Source organism: Strongylocentrotus purpuratus, unplaced genomic scaffold (genome assembly GCF_000002235.5).
Source record: "Strongylocentrotus purpuratus isolate Spur 01 unplaced genomic scaffold, Spur_5.0 spur5_scaffold_19, whole genome shotgun sequence".
Lineage (NCBI taxonomy): Eukaryota > Metazoa > Echinodermata > Echinoidea > Camarodonta > Strongylocentrotidae > Strongylocentrotus > Strongylocentrotus purpuratus.
Window position 1 is genome coordinate 11,606,187 of NW_022145604.1, and position 24,778 is coordinate 11,630,964.

The 24,778-nt window shown below is 36.6% G+C and overlaps 1 protein-coding gene across 3 annotated transcripts; it reads right to left on the reverse strand.

Annotated features, from left to right (window-relative positions):
• On the reverse strand, positions 1 to 22,817 carry LOC591463 (beta-1,3-galactosyl-O-glycosyl-glycoprotein beta-1,6-N-acetylglucosaminyltransferase 4-like). 3 transcript variants are annotated; one of them, XM_030990307.1, is made up of 2 exons: positions 22,620 to 22,817; positions 1 to 5,264 (listed from the first exon to the last, which is right to left on the reverse strand). In XM_030990307.1, the coding sequence occupies exon 2, from the start codon at positions 5,203 to 5,205 to the stop codon at positions 3,751 to 3,753; it is 1,455 nt and encodes a 484-aa protein (XP_030846167.1). In that variant the 5' UTR covers positions 5,206 to 5,264; positions 22,620 to 22,817; the 3' UTR covers positions 1 to 3,750. The 3 variants fall into 3 exon arrangements, with proteins under 3 accessions (XP_030846167.1, XP_011664796.2, XP_030846166.1); XM_011666494.2 differs by lacking the exon at positions 22,620 to 22,817 and adding an exon at positions 17,252 to 17,325; XM_030990306.1 differs by lacking the exon at positions 22,620 to 22,817 and adding an exon at positions 16,757 to 17,179.
• Between the last annotated feature and the right edge of the window lie 1,961 nt (positions 22,818 to 24,778).

Genomic DNA, 24,778 nt, shown 5'->3' on the forward strand with positions numbered 1-24,778 from the left:
TTAGGTCGAATAAACCTTTATTAATTTAAACCCTTCTAAACAAGGTTAAGAAAACAAGTAAATGAATTACAAACATATGAGACTTAAACTAATACAATAACCTCTTGCCAATCAATCATAAGACCAATCATACAAAAACCACTGCTAAAACCCACTCAGATGCTCTCTCCTAAATCGCCAACTTAATATATTAATAACCGAGACCTAAATCAACACACCTCACTCAGAGTAAGTCCAGTGCCAGTCTGCATGTGTTTATTGCAAAGTATCTAGCATGCTGCTCATGTGCTTCATGCAAAGCATATTCAAATCAAATACATCCTCAACCAATAGCAAAATAGGATTTAAGAATAAAACTGAATATTCATAAGGAAAAGGAGAAGAGAACCAATGATAAGTAAGAAGTGGAAATATGCAAATGAGAAGAGAACATACCACCTGTTCTAGCTTGAAGAGTTGGTATGTGGTGGAGATGAATGGTGGAGATGAATGGATGAAATGAATATGCAAATGAGTGAAATGAACATGTATGGGTAGAAGAATAGAGAAACAAATAGTAATTGTGACAAATAAAAGTAGGGAATGAGTCTATTTTTAACTCTTACAGTAACCTTGCAAACAGAAAACTAATTCACAACAATAATTAGGTCGAATAAACCTTTATTAATTTAAACCATTCTAAACAAGGTTAACAAGAAAATAAGTAAATTAATTACAAACATATGAGACTTAAATAGAAGATTGATACAATTCACTGATTAGTGTAGATCCTTAGCTATGTCTTTAGTTTGGACATCTCCTGTTCCTGGAGTATCCTGACGACGACTTATTTGTCTGACATCAGCCTCTTTCGCTGGATAGACCTTGTTCCGCCCCGTTCCTTAGTTCCAGGCACAGTAAAGCTACATATATCATAAATACCCTGCCAAATAAGATTTAAATATAACCGAAATCTATAACAAGATAGATACAATCGGGGATAAGAGAAAAGAAACGCTGGAAAAAGTCGAAGAAGAAGCAGTGCTCGAATAGGGGGTAAAATATCATGCAAAATATAAAAATGCGAGATTTTAGAAGGGCCCTGTAAAGGGTATCAAAACTACTCTTGACTGCTATCTGCGTTTAGGGTGCTTCAGAAAGTGATTGACAAGGAAGATGTACAGTGCTCAGTGTTTTCTTATAGTTTTTGCCACAGAGAAATTGTAAAACGATGCGACCACTAATACATACAAATACACATAGCCAGAGTACCGATTCAGATCATAAAAAGATACTAATAACATATATAGCGCCTTTACATAAACATGCTCAAAGCGCTTTACATTAGTAAATAACAACAGAATAATTATATGCTCTCCAAGTGCATTACACTCTAAAAATAACAATTACAGAGAAAACAAATGAGTTTTTACATTTCTCTTAAATGATGCGACTGAGGTGCAGGAACTAATGCTTAATGGGAGACTATTCCAAATAGTGGGACCAGAATTTTTTTTTTTTTTTTTTTTTTTACCCTTCTTCAAATTGATGCGGGGGATTTGCAGAAGAAGAGGGTCTGACCTTGAGCGTAATGAATATCTTGATTGCTGGATGGGACAAAACAGACTAGAAATAACCATACCAACATCATCAACTTCCTTTTATTTCAAACCTACATTATGTGATTGCACTTTGTCCTTAGATCAAGATTATCTTGATCTTCGGAGTAGTTGCTACAACCGGCCGTGTCAGACACGTTGCCCCGGGGTGCGAGATAGGACTCTTGTTTTTTGTCCTTAAAAACATATACCTATTGAACATTTTTAACTAGGGATTATTCCAGCCTGTCGGCCATTTTTCACATGGTTCGCGGTTCGTGTCCCGCTACGTACGGCACTACCGTCCTTTGGCAAGACATTTATCTACATTTGCCACTCTCCACCCAGGTACTAAATGGGTACCGGTAGGAAGGAATTCAGTGATTGCTATGAACACCGAAATCTGTAGTCTCCGGTATGTGTCGCTTGACCTGACTAAGGGCATGTTCATGCTTCATTTTCTGGCCAGAATCAGGCATCTGTTACGCGTTTAGTTTAGAACACGGTTGCGTTCATGCTTACTTTTGTAGAATCACCGAAAAACGGCGATCACGATCGCCGATCGTAAACTCACAAAAAGATGCGTTTATAATTTGTAAACGCGTTTAAACGGGGTCAACGCACTGACCTCTATTGGGTCTACGTAGCATGCACAGTGAAGGTTTGCGAATCCAGCTGGAAGACCAATTAAGGCCACACACGGAGAATTGCCTCGATGAGCCAGAGAAGTAAGCATGAACAGTACACTGTGGAACTGCGATTACGATGAGCGTTTACGATGAGCGTTTCAGATCGCTTATTCTACCTTCAAAATCAAGCATGAACGCGCCCTTAAATCAGCATAATTGTTAACAACGCACCTTGATACAACTCGGTCTTAAGTGGCAAATGCAGAACAAAATCTTGCTAACAGATATTCTCACCATAGCGGGTTTCAAACCCCCGACCTTTGTGTTTAAACCACTCGGCTACGCCACCTCTATTGTCAGCTTGACAAATGCAAATAACATCTTGGCAACGGGCTTTCTTACCGTCCTGCAAGGGACTCGAACCCACGACCTTACAATCCCAAGACATGTATTTAAACGTCATCTCTGTCACCACGGTGACCAAATTATGCATTACCTTCCTCAAAAATGTTCGCACTAGACACAAACTCAGTGCAGTATGGCAATGCGTCATCAACTGAAAGTCGGAAGTCACATTACTCGACGGATATTATGTAGGCCTACAGAACCTTAATACGACTCTGCTAAAGCAAGCAGCTAATACTACATTTAGATGGACGTACTGATCAGGCGAGGTTCTAGATTTTGTTTGTGTGTGGGGAGGTTGGATGTGGGGGGGGGGGGGGTGACCGTGAGGGAGAACTTGGGGTGGGTCCAGTATTTTGAAAGAGTGTGATCACGAAAAAGGGTCATCACATGTTTTGGTGTCTTTTTACGAAAGAAAAAGTCACCACCTCAACATCCTTGAGTTGTGAAATGAATGAATGTATATGGCTCATGTTTCTAAAGGTAATACGATGATACCCCCCCCCCCCCCTCCCCCTTTCATCTGCCACTAGCTTAGGGGGTTCTTGCATTTATTTTTACAAAGTCATGTGCCTCGCCTAAATTCATTATCAAGACAAATCAATCTAGAACCGCTACAGATACTGATCCACAAAAAGTACAAACAACATTATCTGAGATACAATTGTATTCAGATTAAACATCAGATAAAATCAGGTAGTGTCAAACATTGTGCTTTCTTTTCCATTGACATACTACATAATTATTATGATGATTTAATTGTAATTATTGCCTCGACAAAATTGTAATTAGTTTCCTTTACGAGTGCCCGCAAACCAAGCACAAACATCCACATTCATCATGAATGTAACCCCCCCCCCTCTCTCTCTCTCTCTCTCTCCCTCACTTTCTCTCTCTCTCTCTCTATCTCTATCTCTCTCTCTCTCTCTCTATATATATATATATATATCTTTCTGACTGTCTTTAAATGATTTTAAATGTACAGAGTACAGAGTACATTATTGAAATTTGACGAACAAAAATTTTGCCCTCAGGCTGGAATGCGCATGTTTACGAAGGCAAAATAAAATATCATAGGACTAAACGTATTCCTGATGAGTGCCAAAATATTGTGAATACCTTTTTTTCTTCCTCCCCATTTAGTACCAGTACCAAGCACGTTTGGGCGGGAATTCTTTGTAATATTGAAGCGTGAGCTGTGGATTCCTAGTTCTGTTCGTCAGCAGTTCTTGCATGCACTGTAGCGTGACTGGATCATAAGAGTAATGTATTTTGTTGACAAATAGGTTGGGCACGCGGGACACATAGGGTAGGTATCCTGTGGATATTACACAGATGCCTCTGACATACTTGCCGACGCATTCTTTACTCGCCTTCTCCCCGCCCCATTTGACGAAGCTGGTGTTGATATCCTTGTGCGTGATGTTAGGATATGATCCGGGTGCATTGTGGTAGCGACGGAGGCTCGCCCAGAAGTGCTCATCGGGGGAATGCGTCATGTTGATCCAGCTCAGGAATTGAACAGCTTCCTTGTCCGTTAAAACGTAGTCGACAAACTCTCTGCTGAGAGTGTTGTAGGCATTCCCAGAGTGCAGCGTGATGTTTCCGGGTGGCGGGTAGCGATTCAGTCTGTCTTCAGTTTTGGTAAAGGAGGTGTATCTGGAGGAGAGCTTGTGAAACCTGGATAGTTTGTGGGGTGCGTCGTATGATTCAGCATCCACGCGGCCGTGGTAAGCCTTGATCATCTTGACCATCTCCAGATTGGTCTTCAGTGGAAATGCTTCCCCGCACTGGTTGATGACATACTTCCACTGCACAGAATGATTGACCAGGTCGTGCATGCAGTTGATATCTGCAAGGAGGCGCGTGAAACCGGCATACTGTACCTTTTCTAATTTGGAACAAACGAACACATTGTCAAAGCAACTTGCCATGTTTCTTATAGCTCTTTGAAATTCTGGTGGCGAGTTGCCATCCGGATGGAAGGCATATACATTATGGGGTTGGTAAATAGCACGGAAAAGCAGTTCCACCTGTGCAGCATTCTTGTGGGTAAGGATAATAAACGCAAGCGGGAACTCCTCTTCCTCCTTACTTAGTACTTTTGTTGGGAAACCTCGGATTGTCCTATAATTTTCGCAATTTTGGGTAAAGTTTGCGACCAAAGTATCTGACGCAATGTCGATTTCACCCTTCTTTGACTTCTGCCTCTCCTTCTTTAGCATAGCATCCACACGTGCTATCTCCTGTACATCTTCCTCAAAGACTGCACTACAATTTACCGGCCAGTATCGGTTATAGAATTCTGGACGACTCTCCACCTTTGTCCCTTGGGTGCCCGCAGAGGGCGGGCCGTGTGGATCAGTGAGGGGATACTGGGGTGATGCCCTTGTGACTGCTTCTTCGCTTTGTTTTCTCAAAGGTATTTTCTCCAGAGTATACCGATGTAGCTTGCTTGTTTTGTCAGCCATGAAGTAGGAGCTAGTTAATACGAATGTGACGGTCAGCCAAGCCCCCCAAATCATTACCCCTCGAGGAGACCTTCGGAAAAGACACCTTTTATCCATCTTCTTAATGTTGTTTTGGTGTTTCATTTAATGCTATTTCTGGTTTTACAATCATCTCACAGCACTGCAATTCTCACTCATTTTACCTGCACAGAGAAAGAAATGGAAGGAGAAGAAAACTGTTATGTATTTCAAACACATTCTTTCAAACAAATATATATATATATGTAATTATGAATTCAAGCAGATTATATCAAGGATGGGATTGTGCTGAAAACCACACATTAAGTACGGTGCAACGTGAATTCACAAATTAAACGAAAACTATTGCAGAGACAGTATGAAAAACGACAGGGTTAATGCATACAAAATAATATTTTTGAAAGGGACATCCAGGTCCATGTAAAGATTGAAACAATGTCGCAGATGATCCTTGATATTACGTATTAACTAGAATGTTGGGGTCTCAATATCTCTAAACGTATTTTACCCCTGTTTTGCGTCATACTTTGTGGGTCTCTTTGTTGTTGTTGTTGTTGTTGCATGTCTTATTAAATCGAAACTAATATCAAAATATTTACAGGTCATCAATAATGATTGGCAAACAACAAACAAGATATATATATAAAGAATAAAAAATAAAAAATAAAAAAGTGACAAGAAACACAAGAAATTATTAACATACTATATACCGCATAACGAAGCCACAGAGAGAAAAAATCGTCCTGTCAAGGGCCACCGAAGCCTGGACACACTCCACCTAACCACGCGATCTGCACGATTTTCATACTTAATTATACCACATGATCAGACCATCACTAAATATTGCCTGTATTATACATATCATGCAGCTACATGTAGCTTCATGATCACAACCTCTTTCTCACTATCTGACCATTCCCCTTTACACCCCCATAATTCCAGCTACAACCCATCTACAGCAAAATGAGAGATTGATGTACATCAATCTCTCATTTCGCTTATTCACATTCATGTAAACAAAAACATTCAATTATTGTGGAGTGCGTCAAAACCTTGTGGGTCTCTTTTTGTTCTCGGGTACCCCCCCCCCCCGGCCCCCACTCTTTAAAGATGCTCCACCATCCCTGGTATATTGTGTTTCAACAGTGTTTCCATATTAACTGGTTTTCTTTATAGTAAATGAATCGACAGTATGTTTGCTATGCCATTAAAGATAAAGGTGAGTTCTGGTAATGCGATTGCATTGTGGAAAAAACGATGTGGAATGGATCAGAAACAGTTGATCATGTAGTATGTAAGTATCGGTGTGCACTGCAAGGTTCTGGAGTCATCAAAATCATAATAAATTTGGCCCTTTCCTGGTAAAGTAACAAGCACTGTACACAGAAAGATGTATGGGACTACACAAATGGTGTCGGGTCTAGTACTATCTTGATTTCCTTATCTTTCTATGCTCATTACTCAGCCAGTACACATTTTCTTCCAAAATTGTTTGGCACATGTCATTTATTTGTAATCTTGAACATTCAGTGTAAGTTTCGTTTGATTCTGTGAGAAATAATTTTCTTATTTTACCAGAACTCAAGTTTATCTTTAAATATGTTAAAATATTAAAACCTAGGTAAGCAGAAATACATGTTCAATTGCAAATCGTGTCTTTATGAACTTCATGTGACTTATTATGATTTTTTAAATTCAAATTGGCAATGGCCATGATGGTCACATCCACCACCAACATTATGTCCAAACGAGCAGGTTCATAGCATGGACCTAAGTGTTGGCTCAGTCAGTAAAGCGTCCGCCTCACAACCGGTCGTGGGTTCGAACCCCGGCCGCGTCATACCAAAAGACGTTAAAAGATGGGAGTTGTTGCTAGCTTTTTTGGCATTCAACAATATGGGATAGAGCAAACTTGATCTGGCGCTGGTCAGTGGCTGCCGGGCTAACGATCAAAAGAATTTCCGTTTCGGTTTAATCAAATTTGGAGTGGACTAAACAAAAAAAAGAAGATGATTATTGTTATATCGGCGTCATTTTAGACAACAAAAATAAGCTGGAACATACAAGCCGAGAGGACCAATCTGCTAATTTCACAGTACAGGAAAATACCGTCTTTCCTTCAATGGTATGTATTTATTATTGCAGTCATCTATAAATGTATTTTGCGGATAGAAAGAGTATAGGGAGAAGGACGTTTGAAAAGCATAAGCAGTATCTGAAACTAGTCGGTCAAGAATACTCAAGATCATAAATAGATAACCCTCTTTAAATCTCGAAAGTAAGTTGGTTTAGTCCATTATCATTTGTCAAACTCGCTTCCTCTCTTGAAAACAAACGAGCTTTAAAAGTAAACCAAAACAATGGAAATGAAAGTGACATCCGTATTAATCGTAAACCGATTTGCTTTGTGATAAATCCTTGGTTTTACTCGAAACTCTTCCTCTTTCAGTGAAACTTTAAACAGAAGGACTGTGGGATTATGTTAATAGGCTTGCATGGTTTTGAAAACAACTTGAAATAAGTATTAATATGATTTCAAACTCCTTTTCACTTCCCTAACTTTCCTATTTCTCTCTTTGTAATTTCATCCAACCTTCTACTATTCTCTCTATATCACAGTGATTTGTTCTAACCATGTTATTCCCTCAGCACCAAAATATTGTATTTGCATTTCATTTCTCTCTTCTTTTTTTTTTTTTTTTTTTTTTTTTTTGGGGGGGGGGGGGGGGGGGGTCATTTTATGAGAACTCATGAAACCGAACGTTGTGTTTGCATTAAAGGTATAGACCAGTTCTGGCCATGCGATTGCATTGTGAAAGAAACGTTGTGGAATCGATCAGAAAAGGTTGAACATCTACCATATAAGCATTGGTGTGTACTGTAAGGTTCTGGAATCATCAAAATGATAGGAAATTTGGCCCAGTCTTGGTAAAGTTACATGCACTGTACACAGAAAGATGTATATGGGACTACGCGACACGTGCGCGATATCTATCCAGTCCAGATAGATACAAAAATTTACCCAAAATATCAATTAGTAGGCGGTTTCCCGGCAAAATTTGTATTATCACATATAAGTCAACATATTCTTTCACAGAATTGGTAATAAGAGCTTCCATTTCATTTTTTGAGAGGGGGGGGGGGGGGCGTTTCCAAAACTGGTCTTTACGAAGATTTATTTACAGCGCAAAGATTTCCGAAAATAGCAACAAACAAAAAAATCCATTTTATTTATGATGTATACAACTCTATAATCAAAATCGCTTTCTTAGATATACATAATGGTACATTTTCAGAAGTTCCTTTTCATGGCTTCCAAAAAACGTGAAATTGACATCAGTGCGTCATATCTATAAAAATGAACTTTTGAAAGCTTGGACCATGTCTCAACTTGAACCTTGAAACATTGAAGTGAAGACCGAGCTCAGTCGCTCCTTGAACCTACCGCGCCTTTACCCAGAAGACCCACAGCGCTTACAGTAAATGAGTATACAAATTACATAAATATATGTAAAGCCTCGGTCAAAAATGCCATAACGAACTGCTACGAACGCCGTACGAACAATTTTCAGACAATGGAAATTCGGGAAGAAAATGGAAAAACAAGGAGATTCGTACGAAATTATCGTTCGTACGAACCTTTGTGACCGTAGCATAATACGAAAAACAGTCTTACAACTAATGCTACGGTCACAAAGGTTCGTACGAATCTCCTTGTTTTTCCATTGTCTTCCTGAATTTCCATTGTCTGAAAGTCGTTCGTACGACGTTCGTAGCAGTTCGTAATGGCAATTGTGACCGAGACTTAAATTTCCAATATTCATTAATTTGTTATCATGGTTACTCCCCAAGGACCATGTTCATCACTTACTTTATTGCACACAGAAAACTTCTTTCAAAAAAATCTATCACTTTAATTTAATATTTTTATACCTATACAAATATCAAGCTTTTTTTCTAACCGATTCTATAGCTGCGACGGCCATTTTAAAAGATGACCAACACAAGTTGGAAGTCGCAGTTGGGTTGTACTCATGTGAGATGCTTTTGACACGTTATATTGACATGCTTAAAACGTGTACTTAAATTTCATAGATAGGCCTACACAAAAAATGACATTTTTAAAATTTCTAAATTCATGTTCTTGATACGCTACGATGGTTATAGCCCTTCTGGTCATATCACACCCACCACCAATTTAGGCCACACAAGAACATTCTGATAGCTATGGGTCCTAACTAACAGAAAAACTTAATTAAAGAATGCGTTTCAGGGGATGCGGCCATTTCAGACTGTGAACTCCATTCCATGGTCTAATACTGCTATCAGGGACTTTTAGATATGCACAACGAAAACGGAGATTGCTACGATCGACGTCCTTTTAATGCACTGCATTGAATGGACGCCACACGTATCAGTCCACGCAAATCTTAAAGTCCCTAATACTTGTAAGAATGTAAACTGTAAATGTACATACAATGTGTTTTCCACTAGAAACGCGCATCCTGTAAAAGGAAATCAATTTATTTTGGGAAAACAGGAAATTGACCCTTTGTTATGATTTGCTGGTCTACTTTGATATGTACAATTGGAGTCGATGTAATTTGCTGTTATTTTTTTGATGAATTGAATTCGATTCACATGGTTCACTGTTCACTCTGGTTTACTTTTGTTGACAATCTGATGATTTGTTTTGAAATAATACTTTGATTATAACAATGTGTAATGAAACCACTCTTTTGGGTTCAGCGAGTGTCTACTGATATAATTGTTTTCATTATGATTGCTGCTTCTCTTATTTGCATAAATGCGTCTCACGATGTAGGCCTATGCTAAGTTTGTTTTCCATGATAATCCATTTATGTTTGAATTCTATTTCGGTTAAAGATAAACTTTAGTACTGGTAATGCGGTTGCATTGTGAAAGAAAAGGTGTGGAAAGGATCAGAAACAGTTGATCATGTAGCATGTAAGTATTGGTGTGCACTGCAAGGTTATGGAGTCATCAAAATCATAATAAATTTAACCGAGTCTTGGTAAAGTAACAAGCACTGTACACAGAAAGCTATATATGGGACAACACACATGGTGTCGGGGCTAGTACTACCTTGATTTCCTTGTCTTTCTATGCTCATTACTCAGCCAGTATACATTTTCTTCCAAAATTGTTTGGCACATGTCATTTATTTGTAATCTTGAACATTCAGTGTAAGTTTCGTTTGATTCTGTGAGAATTTTTTTTTTTTTTTTTTTTTTACCAGAACTGGAGTTTATCTTTACCTTCATGAAAGAACGATTTCTTTTCACTGGTAGACGTTTTGTCGCACACGAAAGTGCAAAGGGAGGTCACACGTTTATCGTACACGTTCTCCCTGTGTGATTTTCGACACATTTCACTCGTCACCATGCATTTTAATAAGCCGTACGCGCGAAATTTGCAGGGAGTCTGCACGCGAGAATGTAATTTCCTGAAACATACCGTAGAAGATTTAGAGCACCACTTCCCCATTCGATAAAAAAAAAGAAATGTTCGACCCCTTCCCCTAAAAGAAAAATAAGCCCAAACGCGGACCTATAGGATTTCATTATAGGAGGGGGGGGGGGCGAAGCGCGCTCTCTAGGGGGTGGGGGTGCTGGAAAAACTATGACGCTTCATTAAATGTTTAGAAAAGGACGATTCGTTGTACCGTTCTCGACTCTTAATCTTTGTCTGCACTTTCAAAAATAATATTGATTCATCGTTATACAATATTTTTAGATTAATGACACAACATAGAATCGCCATTTTTTCTTTCATGATATTTCTCTAGGGGGTGGGGGGGGGGGGGTCCAGGAAAAGCTATGACGCTTCATTAAATGTTTAGAAAAGGACGATTCGTTGTATCGTTCTCGACTCTCAATCTTTGTCTGTATTTTCAAGAAAAATATTGATTCATTGTTTTACAATATTTGTATGACTTTTTTAAAGAATATTTTCAGAAAAGAGCATTATGCATGTGACAAATAATTATATTTACGTTTAAATCAACCAATCACCAAATAATCAACCGAGGCACATGTAGGAAATTAATACAAGATCCCCAAAGGTCGTCCCGACCCCCTCCCCCCCCCAACACCTATTTCTCATGTTTTGATGTTGTTGTTGTCAATAAGAGCGTTCACACCTACAGAAAAAAGCTAGATTTTTGCGTTTGTGGACAGAAAAAAAATCACTAATCTTCGTGAATCGGAATTCTTGCGATTTTCAGAATAATCGCGATAGTTTGCCGGGCGCTGTGTGTGTGTGATTGTGAGAATGGTATTGAGAATCAAAAATCGATTTATTTAATCCCAGGATTCCAAGCGCGCATAATCGTCGAGATTCACGCACGCGCAGTTCGGACGTTCTTGCCGTCGAGCGAGAATTCTCCCCATGTGTGAATGTCGCCAAAAAAAAAATCTCTGAATCGTAGATATCTTGATAACTGGCTCGTAATAGTCATGGATACATGTATGACCTAAAGGTTTATTATTATAATTGCAGCATGAGCTTAATCCAGGATTTTTTTGTTAGAATCTGAGGCAAAGTTAACCAATCCCTTTAAAGATAAAGTTGAGTCGGATCAAGCAATTGCATTGTGAAAGAAACGGCGTGGAATCGATCAGAAATAGTTGATCATGTAGCATATACATTGGTGTGTACTGCAAGGTTTTTGAGTCATCAAAATGATAAGAAATTTGGCCCAATCTTGGTAAAGTAACGGGCATTGTACACAGAAAGATGTAAATGGGACTTCACAAACTGTGGCATAAAAGTTGTGCCTCATTTTTTAAGCTGTTACTTGTCACATTCAGAATATGAAGGTATTTAAAGAGCCATGCTAGTCAGGGAACATTCTTTCTCTGATGTTCTTCCACATTTGCATAATAACAATGATAATGCTCACAAATTATTTTTCACCACTCCCCAGAACTCAACCCTTTGGTTTAAGTTATGGAATTAGCAAATGGGAGTACTCGACAGTGACGTCAAAAAGTTGCCAATTTGTTTCTGATGGATTACACCTTTTTATAAATCAGAATGTTCTCTTTTTTCCGGATTATCCTTAAAGCCCTTTAAATTATTGGGAATTCCAAATTCGCCCAAAAAATGACGGCAAAATTTCACTTAAATATTATTGTATCACATTGTGAAAGAGAATATAATTTAAGACAAACTTCTGCAAAGACTCCCCTCCCCAAAAACAAATATTGAAAAAGAATACTTAATTTGGGTACGCAGAAAACCTAAATTCTGTATTCTTTTATCAATATTTGACTTCAAACACATTTGTTTTGAAAATCCTTGCAGAAATGTGTTTTAAATGACATGCTTTTTCACATTATGATACAATTTAAGTGATAATATTATGCCATCAAAATGTTGGGCTCCTAGCACTTTAAAGGGCGTTAACCAACTTAAGTCATCAACTCAATCTCAGCCGGTTAATTTTTCGCGCTCTTTGTTCCTTAAGCTTTCGCTTATATTGTCTGATTTCGAATGTCTGTTCATTCCAGTAATTTACTCTGATGAGTACAAGACGTAAAATTGTACTACGTCTGTTTTCGTTGCTATTAATTCGTGTACTTCCTCATGCTAGAGACACTGGTCACTTATGAATGACTATGACCATAAGAAGGAAGTTCAATTATTGGAGCCTCGATTAGTAGTTGTATCCGGTCTTTCTTATTTCTTCACGTGATCAAGATAGACAGTTGGTACGTTACCACGCTACCTTCAATACATGCTATTTCAATATAGGAATACCACAAGGTGATCGTTCATCACATACCCATAGGCAGTAATAGCCCTTTCCATACAGCCCCTACGAAGGTGTGGTAGAAATACATTTGGGAAATGCCTTTCCCCCCTCCCCACCCCCCCCCCTTTTTTTGAGGGGGGGGGGGGACAAATGAATGTGGAAGGGAGAGAGAAAGAGAGGGAGAAAGAGAGAGAAAGAGTTGGAAAGAGAAAAAATAGAGAGAGATAGAGTATTTATCTTTCCGTAAAAACCTGATATACCTCTTATAACTGATATGCATGGTATGGTAAAGACATAGCTGTAAATTAGTGAGATATATCAACACTTCCTAACCTTTCAATTATTTCCCTTATTTTCCGGTTTCAGGAACTGTATTAGTTAGTAATGGCATTTCCATGCCTCCACCTATTAGAAGTATGTGTTTCGAAACAGTGCTGACAGTGTGATTTTGGGTTTGATATGTTTTATTTTATGTATTAATTCATATATTTAGCATGAATTTAAATAATGTATTTTATGTTTTTTTGGGGGGGAGGAGGGGGGGGGGGGAGGGGGGGCTGTAAACCCCTTTGTCATGCAAAGTAAATTGATATTTCACATGTAAATGATGTGGTACATGTTTTTTTTTAAAGAACATAGTATTAAAAATAGCAGCCTAAAAGATACTATGTCCCTTTTGCAGCCAACATCAAATTCTGTAGAACTTTGCAGGAATGATGAATATGTCATGTATGTCCTATCTGTGAAATTTAAACGTTAGCAATGTCCTTATATTCAAATTATGCAAGGAAACCCGTTTACTTGTTAGACTTTTCATCTTTGGTAATAAAATGAGCTGTAAAGGGAATGAGCATTTGTCTACATCAATAACCCACTTCTTCTAATGGCCAAAATTACACTGATTGAATCTTTGCGCAGCATAAAAAATACTCCCATTCGGTACAATGGTCTGATTAGACTGTTACTTACTGGCTCTATAGCTCCTAAGTCGATTCGATAACTAATAGTCGTTATTTTCCCACTTAAAGACATTTTGAAGCCCCCCCCCCCTTTTTTTTTAAGGGAAGTTTTAAATTAGCATTGTCTTTCAAATGCCGTTGGAATTTAATCTGTTCATATGTTTGGCCTACAAATGGGACATACAGAGTGAGTCAAAAAAAAGTTTACACCAAGAAAATTGGTAATTATTTAATAAATCATCGATGAACATTAAACTTTTATATGTCTTATGAACGAGTTATTTATCCCAAATCATTTGGTACCATTTTTATGTGGTATTTGTTCACGCTTGGATGAACAGGGTACATTGTTTGCGAGAGTGCAAAAATCGAATTGCGCCAAAGTTGCCTATGTGATGTTTGAATAAAACAATTTGGATTTGGGTATTAATTCGGTCTTTGCAGATCCAAATAACACCCCTAACAAAATTAATCATGCCACACATATCAAATATCGAATATCAAATATCAACGAACATTTGTGCGCGTGTGTGTGGGTGTGTGTGACTTTGCCCTTTGCAAAAAAAAACATATGCAATGCATTTCATTTGATACATTCAATCCATTCTCTCACTCCGCTAATCCCAACATAATTAATGAAGGCATCACTTTGGCGCAAGTCGGTTTTTGCACTCTCGCAAACAATGCCACCTATTCATCCAAGCGTAAACACATACCACACAAAAATGGTACCAAATGATTTGGGATTAAACACTCTTTCATAAGATGTATCATAATTTACTGTTCATAGATGATTTTACAAATAATTAGTAATTTTCTAGGTGCAAACTTTTTTTTGACTCACACGGTAGTACCTTGGTTTAAGGCTGAAAAATTGAGTTCACAACTTAAGAATAAACACGCCCATTGAAATACAATAAATTAAAAGCTCATTCGATCGACAAAGCATGAGGATTAAAAAAAATACTGGGTTAAAAAATCAAATACCAATACGAACATAATTATGCATGCAATGTTGCCTATATTCTTATTATATTTGACATCCATAATATTCTCTGTTGATAAATAAGAATTTGCACCGGTTACGAACAGTAAATAAGATCAGGGTCCCCTCTTAAAAAGAACTGCGATTCAATCGCAGCCTTAAATTAAATGCATATACTTTAAAGTTGCAATTGGTTTGAATCAACGGCATCTCTTTTTCATAAAATGAAAAACACAGAGTACATTGTGTAATTAGCGTGATGTGTCATAAATCAGAGCAGTCTTTGCACAGCTGACAATCTTACCCACTCTCAGATAATTATATTAAGAGTAATCCATAGATGGGGTAAAATTGTGCACTCGATCAGAAACGCAAACAAACATTGGAATTAAAACAAAATAAAACAAAATAAAACAACGGAAAAGGCTTAATGGAATCAAGTGGTTGCATGATCGAATGGATGCGCAACCAATATGATTGATTGTTTGTCGTCCAAAATGTTACGACATTTTGATTGATGATATATATCCTAAAAAGTGCATATAGCCGTTCTCATTGCAATTTCATTAAAAATATAAAGTTGTCGTAGTACCTTTTAAGCTTACTGTGAATTTCAATAGGATCTGATCAAAAACTAGAAAGTTATGATCATTCTTTTCTAACGTAGCATTTTTCAAATGTTACAAGGATAGTGCGTTGAACAGCATCCGTGCACAATAAGCGCAAATGCCTGGCTCCTGGGCAGCGTCTCACGAAACCGTCAAAAGTACAAGTTCAGCGACATCCCATTGAAATGCGTGTATTAAGTTTAACACGCCTTTCAATGGGATGTCGGTGAACTTGTACTTATGACGGTTTCATGAAACGCTGCCCTGATCATTTCGCGGCAAGCACTTGGATTAGAGCTAATCTTGAGCTTTGGTATGGGAATCGAATTTTGAGAGAAAATTGCTATGATTTATTCTGGGTTGTTCATGCTGCAGTAGATCGGTTGTTTGAACCAAGGTGTCGGGCCTACTTACCCAGATTTCCTTATCTTTTTATGCTCATTACTCAGCCACTATACTTTTTCTACCGAAATTGTTGGGCGCATGTCATTTATTTGTAATCTTGAACATTCAATGTAAGTTTCGTTTGATTCTGTGACAATGTATTTTTCTATAATTTTTAGAACTCAAGTTTATCTTCAACCACAATTAGTGCAACAAAGAGGGTGTAAATAATAAATAATTTATGTCATTTACACAAAAATTCTAGAATTTAGCGCATATAGTATTTATTTGGTAATAGCATAGTGGCCAAAACAGATAATATGTGACATATAGAGCAATTTTCATAGATAGAATAGGTATTTATACAATAATTGTTCGGTTTTTGCTGCCTAACTTGAAAATTAAATTATTGAGCGTAGAATAGGTATAATACAGTTATATTTTCAAACAATGCTTGGATGCTTCCTATAGCACATTGCTCCCGTCATAATTTGTATAATATGAATAAGTTGAGCAAACTGGGAGTTGGGAGATCCATCCAGGAAGGTTAGGAGATACTGCCACAAACAGCATTCCCCACAAAGGGATGGAACAACAATATTAAAGTGATAGAGTAGTAACAATATTTATGACAACATTTGGACTAGATCCAGCCTATATATTATGACACCTTGTCTCCAACGATTTCACCTGAACATCAGAGGCCACATGTAGCTACTATAGATTTTGGAATTTAAATAAATTGAGCCTTCAAAGATTAGGGATTCAGTTGAAAGGCAGAAAATGGCAGCGTGGTAAAGCAATATGGAGATGGTACTACAAAATAACATGAATTCCCCGTTTCCCGTTCCCTTCTTCCTCTTTTCGACCCACCTCAATTTTGTATCATTTTGACATTTCGCTCTAACATGGAATACGACAAACAAAGATACGAACTTACCTATAGTTTAATCCCACTACTTAAGTCAAGAGCCCGGCCCTTCGCTGCACCTTCACATACGGTGGCTAACAAGCAAATGCAACCAAATGTTGCAGCGGGTGCGTGACACTCGCTCTGTGCTATTATGACACCTTGTCTCCGACGATTTCTTTTTTCATTAATCAAATGAAGGAGAGAAAATATTTGCTCAGGGAATTCACCTGAACATCAGAGGCCACATGTAACCACTATAGATTTCGGAATTTAAATAAATTGAGCCTTCAAATATTAGGAGTTAAGTTGAAAGGAAGAAAATGGCAGCGCGGTAAAGCAATATGGAGATGGTTCTACAAAATAACCTGAATTCCGCGTTTTCCGTTCCCTCCTTCCTCTTTTCGACCCACCTCAATTTTTTATCATTTTGACATTTCACTCTAACATGGAATGAGAAAGAATACGAGGACACGGAATCGATTTTTTTTGCTTGGAATACGACAAACAAAGATACGAACTTACCTATAGTTTAATCCCACTACTTAAGTCAAGAGCCCGGCCCTTCGACGCACCTTCCCATACGGTGGCTAAAAAGCAAATGCAACCAAATTAATATTGCAGCGGGTGCGTGACACTCGCTCTGTGTCCGTGTGTTTAGTGATTAGTTTCAGTTTCAGTTTCAGTCAATCGTTTTTTAATTTCACAATTTACTATTATGTTACAATATAAAATAATTCTTTGTTAATTATAATCACCCTCAAGGGAATTAGAAACATGTTACAAATTTACTTATTGATTGAATTTTAACAGCTTTTACAAGAAGACGAATATATTTATTTAAGAGTGAGATATGACCAGACCTTTAGAAAAATGCAAAGCTTGTAAATAATAGATTCCGTACAAAGTATGATGAAGAAGATCATCGATAAATTGACATGGCGCGATGAGAAAGATGTATAAACAAAAAAGGTTAATGCAATATAATATCGTAGGCCTGAGTTTTAAATGCTCAACAAAATTATATATATTGAAAAAGTATTTATATAAGAAAAATATTTGAAAAATACACAATGTCTATAAATAGAAAACACGAGACAAAATCTGTTCATTTTGTTAAAGAGCATTTACATATATATAAATGTACTACCGTCACATTCTCAATACCTACTTCAACCTACACATGATCCACACAATCAGAATTTTTATTGGTTCAAGAAAAAAGTTTTGAGAATTTAAAGAAATTGATTGTTTAAGTTTGGTATTATTCCAGAATTTAGGTCCAGTAAACATCAAAGTTTTATTGGAAAATAACGTTCTTGTACAAGGTAAATGTAGCAAATTATTTTGTCTAGTGGGGTAAGAATGAATTGTACTACTTATTGTGAATATTGTCATTAAAGCATCAGGAAGTTCATTTGTTGACGATTGATACATAATAATACCTATGTTGTAATAAAATAAACCGTCATTTTTGAGAAGCTTACCGTAGCAGAATAACGGGTCAGAATGTAAATGAAAACCAATGTTGTTTTTAATCCGTACTACGCGTTTCTGTTTTGTTAATATTTTAGTAGACTGTGTTTTATACATGATTGTGACCCCAAACAGACAAACGGCAAGGCCATAACTGACATAAGGCAATACAAGAGCACAATGAAAGTGGTTAGTTGTAAAATGGAAAAACAGGCCCGGCTGCTTGGAGAAATTTTGGCATTAGATAGATAGATAGATAGACATTTGGTTTTATTCAAGAAAAATACTGATTAAAAAGTCCGAAGACTAAACAAGTCAGTTTACAATATAAAATGCATAACAAAATATGACAAGGTAAACAAAACATATGGATAAATTAAATCATTAATAAGTATTAAAAAAACAGAGACTTAATACATAGCCTACTAAATCAAGTTACAATGTTATTATGTAATTATGTTATTATGTTTTTTTGATAAGAAGATACACGTTGTTTTTTCCACATTTTAAAATGGCTCTAAACTTACTTACTAGGCATTTCAGAATTGGGGGTTTGGGTCTTTTTAATTTTATCATTTTTAATTGGAATTTTTCCCAAAAATATCAAAACTGCTGTGTGACAACATTTCCCTTTTCTTTTTTGAATAAAATGTTGGAGATTATTTCTTTGAAAAATAATGCAGAAAATGTCTTGTTTATAGCTATTGTGCATGGACATTTAAATGAAGGATATGTATATCATTTACACAAACATTAGATATTTTAACGCATTCAGTATTCCTTTTTTACAAGCATAGTGGCTGTAACAAATTTAATGTGTTTTATAAATGTGCGGAGATCTGAAGACATATAAAGCAATGTTCATAGATGGTTGGGCATCATACAATTAAATATGGGTGTTTGTTGCCTAACTTGAAATTAAAAGTTGAAGCGTAGAATAGGTAATACAGTTACATTTTCAAGCACAGATTGGGTGCTTCCTACAATTATTGCTCCCGTCATAATGATTTAAATATGAATAAATCGTAATTTCCTTTAAAAACCTTTTGTTCCTTATTACTACAGCATTAGATGCAATAACTAACTAAAATGGCTTCTAACTCTATTATCTAGGAAATTACATATAGATCTACCTACATTACGTTGTATATTTGATATCTATTTTCTAAAATTGTTTGGTTGAGGCCTATGTAGTTGCTAAGACATTTCTTGTTCTATTTTTATTTTCATTTTCTAACTGATTATACTTAACTTGTCAATAATTTTTGTAGATCCGCTTATCCATCGATGTATTTTTTATCAAGGTGTATGCATATTTTTTCCCCTCTTTCCGTTTTTCCCTTATAGTGTTTGTTTTACCTATTTATGTTTTTTCTATTTTTACCGCTTACACAAAAGTACTATTTTCCTTTCGAATTTGTATTTGTCCTTCTTCATGCAGGACCATTATGTCAAACAGCCTGCGAGCTGATTAATGTTATCCTGCATGTTAACATATGTTTTAATAAATAGAAATACAACATTTCGCTTCTTGTATACTTTAAAGATATTTAAAGGATATGTTCATGACATTTAGTAAATAACACGTGCCCCTATCGATTTTCACCAAGTTGGAATAACTTCAATAGAAAGGTTTGTCATGAAATGCAGAAGTGACAGATAGTCACGTTTATTGTGCACTGATGCTATTTAACAGGCTATCTTTGTAACTTTTGAAATAATACATTTTTACGGATTCAAACATTTATACCATTTTAGTTTCAGTTTCAGTTCAAATACTTGCCAAATTCACAGGAAGGTTAGGAAATACTACCACATACAGCATTCCCCACCAATTAATGGCACAGCAAAGTGATGACAAAATTTGGACTAGATCCAGCCAATAATGACAACTCGTCTTCAACGATTGTGTTGCAACAACTTTCATTAATCAAACGGAGGAGAGACAATGTTTGCTATAGGGGGTTATTGATAATCCGTACTATGTATTTCTGTATTGTTAATATTACAGAAGTCTGTGTATTAGACATGGTGACCCTAAACAGTCAAACAGCAAGGCCATAATTGATATAATGCAATGAAAGAGCAGAGCACAATGAGAGCAGTAAGTTGTCAAATGGCTAAAGAAGCCCGGCTGTTTTCGGAATTTTCGAGAGGATTTTGGTGATATAATTTTTGCAAAGAGCATATTATAACTAAGAATAAACACGTTATTTTACAATTTTAAAATGGCTAACTTAGTCTTTTTCAAGCATATCAGAAATGGGGATATGGGTCATTTTAATGATTTCTTTTTTAAATGTGTATTTAAAGAGAATGTATCCAAACTGTTTCTTTTTATGGAATATTGGAGATTATTTCATTGACAAATACTGCAGAAAATGTCTTGTTTATAGCTTTTGTGGACATTTAAACTCTTTTGTTTTACACGCCTTCAACATATGAAGCTGCTATCTACATTTGATTTTTTTTTAGTGGACGTTTTCGACAGCGATTGACCTTGATCAAATAATTATCGGTGGCAAATTGTTGATAAAGCACTCAAGCTTTTTTATAATTTATTTCAGATATGTATCGATAAGTTGAATATTATAGGGAGAAATAACACGGATTCCTTTAGAAAAGAAATATGCAACCCCATTAACGTTAGATTCTCTATGAGTCCCTATATTAAACTAGCCTTATATATTATGCTTAATTATACTTAAATGAAAAGTGGCCCTTTTACATAAGTGGCATTAGTTCTTGCATTCTAGGTTCCTTACCAGTAGCTTATAATGATGTTTTATTATAACATACAAAACGTGCATGTCTGTATAAAACATTTAAGTGCATTAATTTCTTGTAAAGCACATTGAGATTTCATTGCTATACCATTCTGCTCTATTATTTTTTATTAAAAAAATAATAATAAAAGACAAATTATGGTAATGGGTGACCCAAAAAAGCCGACCTTACCCCCCCCCCCCCCCCCCCCCCTCCAACGAAACGAAATATCGATCGGCCAATTTTTCTAATTTTGGACACAAAAAAAATGGAAAAATGTGCTCTTACTACCCCCCCCCCCTGCTTTTTCAGCGGTTAACTGAGACGTTGCGGCATTTTTGAGACCAAAAAATAAAAATAAAAAATGTCCTCTTACCCCCCCCCCCCCCCCGCTTATTCAGCGGCTGGCTGAGTCGTTGCGTAATTTTTGGGACAAAAAAAAACAAACATTTCTTGTACCCCCCCCCCCCCGAAAATAAACCCTGCGTACGCGCCTGGTTACATGGTAGCTACAACCATTGATAACTACCTGTACCAATCCCTCCCTGGAAGCTGTTTATATTACGACTGAATTATACAAATATACTAGTTAAATATGATTGGTTTTCAGTAAAATGTAAACAATAAAAATAAAATAAAACAAAATTATTTGAAGTGCTCACTACCCCATTTTCATTTTAGTTTGCATCTGTTTAGAACAACATATAACAATATTATTTATATCCAATGTTTTGTTAATTCAATAATGGGGTTAAAGAGGGTGTTTCAACAGTATATTAACAAATCTTTAAAGTCGATATTTCTAAATCTTATATTCCCATTTAGCCTACAATTCTTAAGAGTAACAATAGTAATTAAATGTGACATTGATGAATAATTCTGAAATATACTTTGTGTTGCTGAGATTTTCACCATAAACACGCTATATTTTGGAGCTGCTGCTGTAAGTATAGTACTTGAGAACTTGTTAGCCGCGGCAAGTAACAGGTCTAAACATATTTAAAGTGAAAGGTTATGAATGTGAATTTTAGCAATTACTTAAGCTACACATTATACTTGAGCTTATGCTTTTACTTAAAACTTTTACTAGTTAGTAATTACTTATCTTTATTAATACGGCTTATTGTTTGTGATTTCATTTTTTATGGACCGTTATGTACACTAGGCTGTCAACAATACAATGACATTTTAATTGTAGGTCCCTATTTTATTTGAAAAATTAAAACGATAACACAGAAAACATTTTGAAATGCGTAATCAGTACTTGCAATTGTATTTCATTGGTAGATTAGGATAGACATATATCTGAAGGGATTATATGTAAATGTAGGCCTACTTCAGTTTGAACTCAGTTTTTCCAAAACATAATTTAATCAGGTGTTATGGTAAGGATTGCTAACAAACAAAAATCTTCGCTACTTCATATTTTACTCCATTGTCTCATAGAATAATATCATTATCATACACACATATTTTACAAAATGTCATGAATTGGAAATCAAATGAAAGTTCTTTTCATTTCAGTAAAATATAAAATTGGCTTTCTTTCTAACGAAAGAATTAGGTAACGGTACACAGAGTACTTAAATAATTAATTGCAATCGAATTATTGATGGTAGGCCTATCAGAAAATAATTTTGTTTAAGCCTACCTCAGTATTGAGTCAATCACCCTTCTTGTCCTTTTGTTAAGTTTTATTTTCGCCTCTGACGCCTGATTTGATGTCGGTTGTACTTACAGATCTCGTCCTTGTAGGGAAGACAACTCTTATCCCTGATTTTGACACTGTCACAACATCTATTAAAGCTTTATCTCCGTATTTCACTCTTCTCGCTTTTCTTTTAAATAGAGTATTCCTAACATAAATTATATTGTTTAGTTCTTTGTCAAGCAGAGGAGTTCAATGGGAAGAAGAAGGAGGAAAACTTATTCTTTAATGTGTTAATTAATATTGTCGCAGTTAATAGTAGACCACACAAACTTTGTAAAAAGCTCTAGAAAAAGATTACATGGCATCGTGGGGTAGTGCATGGCAACCATGCTAAAGCTCTTCCAAAAATACTAAGGAGTGAGATAGGGGTGGATACCATGCGCAGTTTTCACTCAAAAGTATTTTTAAAAAATTGGCTCAAAATTTGAAAGAATATAAGAATTGATGATTTTTTTATATTTATACCAAATATGTATTTCAAAAACGTTACATCAGACACTGAAAAAATCCTGGATCCGCCCCTATCGTAATGCACACTAAGAAGTAAGAGTGCAATATTATTGGTGTGCAGATTTGCTTCAACTTGGCGTTTTTGGCAGAGGGTGATGCTATTGTAGCAGAATTGTACCTTTATGTCTATATAGTGTGTACCCCCCCCCCCTCCTCCCCATTCAGCCCTAGGTAGAATACGATGAAGTTAACCCCCTAGATATATTTGCAACTTTACGCGAAGCAAACAGCATGACAATACAAAGAGCTAATTAGTTTGTTTTCCTTTGTATTAAGAAAACCTAGTAATTGCCCCCTGCACGGAAGTGACCAATTTGGACACATTTCCGCATTATGAAGTCACAGTCAGGGTCATTACGTGCGGAAACGGAAGAAAAACAATAATTATTGTACTTTGTAGGTTTCTTTCTGTAACAAGCAAAGAAAAATAATCAGGGAAAGGTGTACGTTGGGGTCATCACCTTTCCCGGGTTTTTATAAGAAGCACCCCAAAACAACCGGCAAAAAATATAAACATACATAAAATAATATACATAGGCCTACATATTGTTATTTATATAGCGTCTTTAAGTCCCAATCACACAGAACTAGTTCTCACTACGTTCTCGAAAATGTTGCCAAACGGGCTCAAACTGTGTGCGAATGGAGTTGAACGTAGTACCAACTGTTTACGATCTGTTTAAGAACTTCGTGGACGGGCTCGGACTTGCTATACGGGAAAGTGCTCTAGAACTGTGAGCCTGTTCAAAATTTTCCCCGTCCTGTAATTGGACGGAGTCACAATGTACTTTAAACGAGGAGGACGTACTACAAACTGACTGATTGCCGTACTATAAACGGAATTGTCGAACTTCGATCCTTCTTGGAACGTGTAACAACGTGGTCGAGCATCAAGTCGCAGCAGTATAAGCCCCCATCACACCAAACTAGTTTTCGCTACGTTCTGGAATCATGCTAGAAAATCGTAAAAACGGGTTATGGTCGGGGTATAATGTGTAAATAATGTCTATAACACAATCCTAGATCGGTCATAAACAATACGTCCATCTCGTCTGTACCCCGTCCACAGTCAGTCATATCAAGTTCAGATCGGGTAAATTTGCCATTTCCAAGCAGTCTAAGCCCGTCCTTTATCAGTTTAAACCAGTTCTTAACTAGTATACCTCGTTCCCAATACGTCCAAACCATTCTAACTAGTTTGAAGACAGTTCAGCTCGTCCAGTACTGAGCTCGTCCTCGTCATGTCGTTCAAGTTTAGTGCGTTCGAACACGGTCCTAGCACGTCCTGGCTCAAGGGTTATAAAACCCCAGCGCGTTCTTGCCATTCCTTATTCCTGTTCAACTGTAAATGGAAATGGCAAATTTACCACTTTTTTTTATTGATTTTTGTCATTGATTTTCTCTGTATCCATATTTACAATCGTAATTAAATAATTTTGTTTTTATTTGCACATCACGTCAGGCGCGTATTAAGTTAATTAGTAAACCAGCCAAGGCACCATTTTGTTTACTTTGGACGGCATTTTTGGGTTAATGTATGGCATCCATGCTAAAAATCTTGCGTACATACAAAATAATAACATAGGGGT

What these genes read in the sequence shown, in the direction of transcription:
- LOC591463 (XM_030990307.1), bottom strand. Translation starts at nt 5,205, where the DNA reads ATGAAACACCAAAACAACATTAAGAAGATGGATAAAAGGTGTCTTTTC.